General features: G+C 36.3%; 1 protein-coding gene across 1 annotated transcript in view; it reads right to left on the bottom strand.

Annotated features, from left to right (window-relative positions):
- The window catches only part of LOC140339781 (uncharacterized), a 17,063-nt gene extending 14,854 nt beyond the window's left edge, over window positions 1-2,209 (bottom strand). Inside the window, exon 1 of the mRNA XM_072424686.1 lies at window positions 1,739-2,209. Within this exon, the coding sequence (XP_072280787.1) occupies window positions 1,739-1,778 (40 nt within the window). The 5' untranslated portion in view covers window positions 1,779-2,209. The remainder of the gene's footprint in view (window positions 1-1,738) is intronic.
- Window positions 2,210-2,813: the final 604 nt, after the last annotated feature.

Below are 2,813 nucleotides of genomic sequence, written 5' to 3'. Positions count from 1 at the left end.
TACCAATTAAAATGCATATGTATTGCATAAGTGTATGCACAATTAAAATCACTAAATATTCCTTAATACATGTATTAATATTATGTATTATTATTATTATACCATGTTTGTCAATAATCCTTTACTAAAATATTTGATTTCTCTAAAGTTCACATTTTTTTACACTCATACTATTGTGCGATGACATATTTGAAAGTGCCACTTAGTATATATCCAGCTTGATAGAAATGAGTTTGCAGTGTTGCAACCAAAAGAAAAAGTAACAAGAAGTACAACAAATGTAACTATACCTGTAACTGACCTGTAAAATGTACTGGAGAACACAGAACGGCGCGCATGTATACGCTAATCAATTGCTATCACCTCATCATTGAGGTTAACATCTCCTGAATTGCGCAGCAGAAAATTAATCGCCTTAATTGGCGTATTCGCGATCTTTACGGGCAGGCGAGTTCACTGAAAATTGGGCCCGACTCACAGTAATAGACTTCGCCGTCCGGCGCGTACGTACGCGTTTAGAGTGTACGTGCATTTCATTAATGTATCAGGCTGTATGACTTCAGACAGATGTTAATTTTATAGGGAGTTACACTATGGTAGACTTTTTTTATTTAGATTAGGCGCTTTTGTATTGTTAATGCATATGTTAAATATATATTCAGGTAAAAAAAATACCTTCTTGTATAGTTCAACCAACTGAAAATAAAAAAAATAAAAAAACCTGCATCGTCACAACCCTATGACTATAGCCGATCCAGAGGCAGGCAAAAAATGATATAACACATGATTCAATTTGCCTAAAAGAGGAAATATTTCTTTCTTGATTCAAGATACTGGGATAATCCCTGGACAGTCATGAAATTCAGAAAAACTGAGAACACATGTTGCAACCTGTTTGTAAAAATCTAATAAAATGAGGAAAAACATGTAGGTTAGAAGGAAGGATTCATTCAATATGGGCTCATCAGAAAATGAATAATATTTTCTTCTAAGCACACTGTCATACACTTTAATGTTCTTTTTCTTTGTCTTTTTTGCTGTAAGATGTTTTTATGTTTATATATCTAAATCTGCTAAACAGATTCCACAATCAATTTATAAGACAGTGACCCTTTTAAAAATACCAGATGCCTAGCTGTGATACTGACTCACTTGTTGTATTATATATCCTGATTCACTTTCCCTTAACAAGTATGTAGCTTGGCTATAGAAAAAAGTCAGAAATCCTTGAACATGAACATACTTGTTTAGGTTCCTGAAATTATTAAGCAAGAAGATCAGCAACAAGTAAACGGGTATTTTCAGATGAGATGTTAGCCTGTGTGTGTTGTTTTGTAGTATGTTTATATTTGGCTAGCATCAAGCCCATGTCTTGTAGTACCACATGGTAACACATAATACACAGTTGCATTGAAAATAGTCCAGATATCAAAATCAAAGCATTACAGTTGTTGTGAACTGAGCCTATCATGTGATAATTGATTTGTCAGATCTACAAAATTATACAAAGGCTCTGCAGTGTGTGGATCTAACAGTGCCTAAACTGACAGATCCATTGTAAATATTTAATAATGTGTACCAAATGCTGTATTTTAAAAATAATTTTGCATCCTCCCTCCTTCACATTTATAAGGTTATGAACCCTTCACAATAAACAACATCAACTTCATAAATTAAATCTCCTCTAGTAATGGGCACTTTTTTAACACCATTTTGTATAATTAAAAAAAATACTTACCACATATCATGAGAAATAATAGGTGGCCAGCAGAAAACATATTATTTACCAGGACATCAGTGGCATATGATATTATGGAGTGATTGCCTTATTTTGTGAATTCTTCCGTTAACCCACATTCACATCTGGAGAGCCACCTGCTGAGAAAATTATCACCACTGACTCATGAATAATAAGTAGTTTAAAGAAGAACTCCAAGTTGAAAAGTTACAGCGCGGTAGAATTGTAGCACTTTTATATTGGCAAATGTCACTGTTTAGCCTATTTATTTCCTATTTTACTCCTAGTTTTGTTCACTGTTTGGCTTGTAAAGCAAGTGGACTTTTAACGAAGTGGAGTTAAAAAAAAACAGGAGGCTGATATTGTGCATTTGGGAGTTGTGTTTGCTTGACTATCAGTTTTGTTTTAAAACGCTTTTTTTCCTTGCTGACCTCCAAGGGGGAGTGGTCAAGGCTTCACATGTGATTTAAGTTCCTGGGGCACTCATTTTGAGCTTGCTTACGGTTTGGCTTGTGAAACAAGTGGACTTTTATTCAAGTGGAGTTAGAAAAAACAGAAGTTTGAAAACAAAAAGAGTTAAATCCTTATATTAACCACAAACTTTAAGTAAACGTTTTTGACTCCTTCTAAACAAACAAACATTGTAACTGGGAAAATGAGTGGTAGCAAGGTGGAAGATTTGGTTCAGTGCACAGTCTGCCATATGTATGCACAAATGGAGCAACAGCTCCTAGGTGAATACCGCTGCGACAGACGTGAGCAAGTCGCCTTTCTGGTATCTCACATTGGAGAGCTGAAGAAGCGCATAGCAACACTGAAATCACTGGATCACCTTGAGAGAGGTCTCCTGCTCACTGAGCAGGCAGTTAATGGCTTAGATGTGGAGGGTGGAGAGGTAAATCAGGATGAACATGTAGTGAGTTGGGTTAATGTAACTAGAGGGAGTGGTAGGGGCCCCCAGAAAAGGAAGACCAGCCCTGTGTTTGAGCACCCCAACATGTTTGCAAAGTTATGTGAAGATGTGCAGGTGGCAGACCCAGTGGTGGCAACTCTAGATGTTACTGCTACCCCTATC

Source organism: Pyxicephalus adspersus, chromosome 10 (assembly GCF_032062135.1).
Source record: "Pyxicephalus adspersus chromosome 10, UCB_Pads_2.0, whole genome shotgun sequence".
In the NCBI taxonomy this organism is placed as follows: Eukaryota; Metazoa; Chordata; class Amphibia; order Anura; family Pyxicephalidae; genus Pyxicephalus; species Pyxicephalus adspersus.
This window is presented reverse-complemented; position numbering and strand designations above follow the sequence as displayed.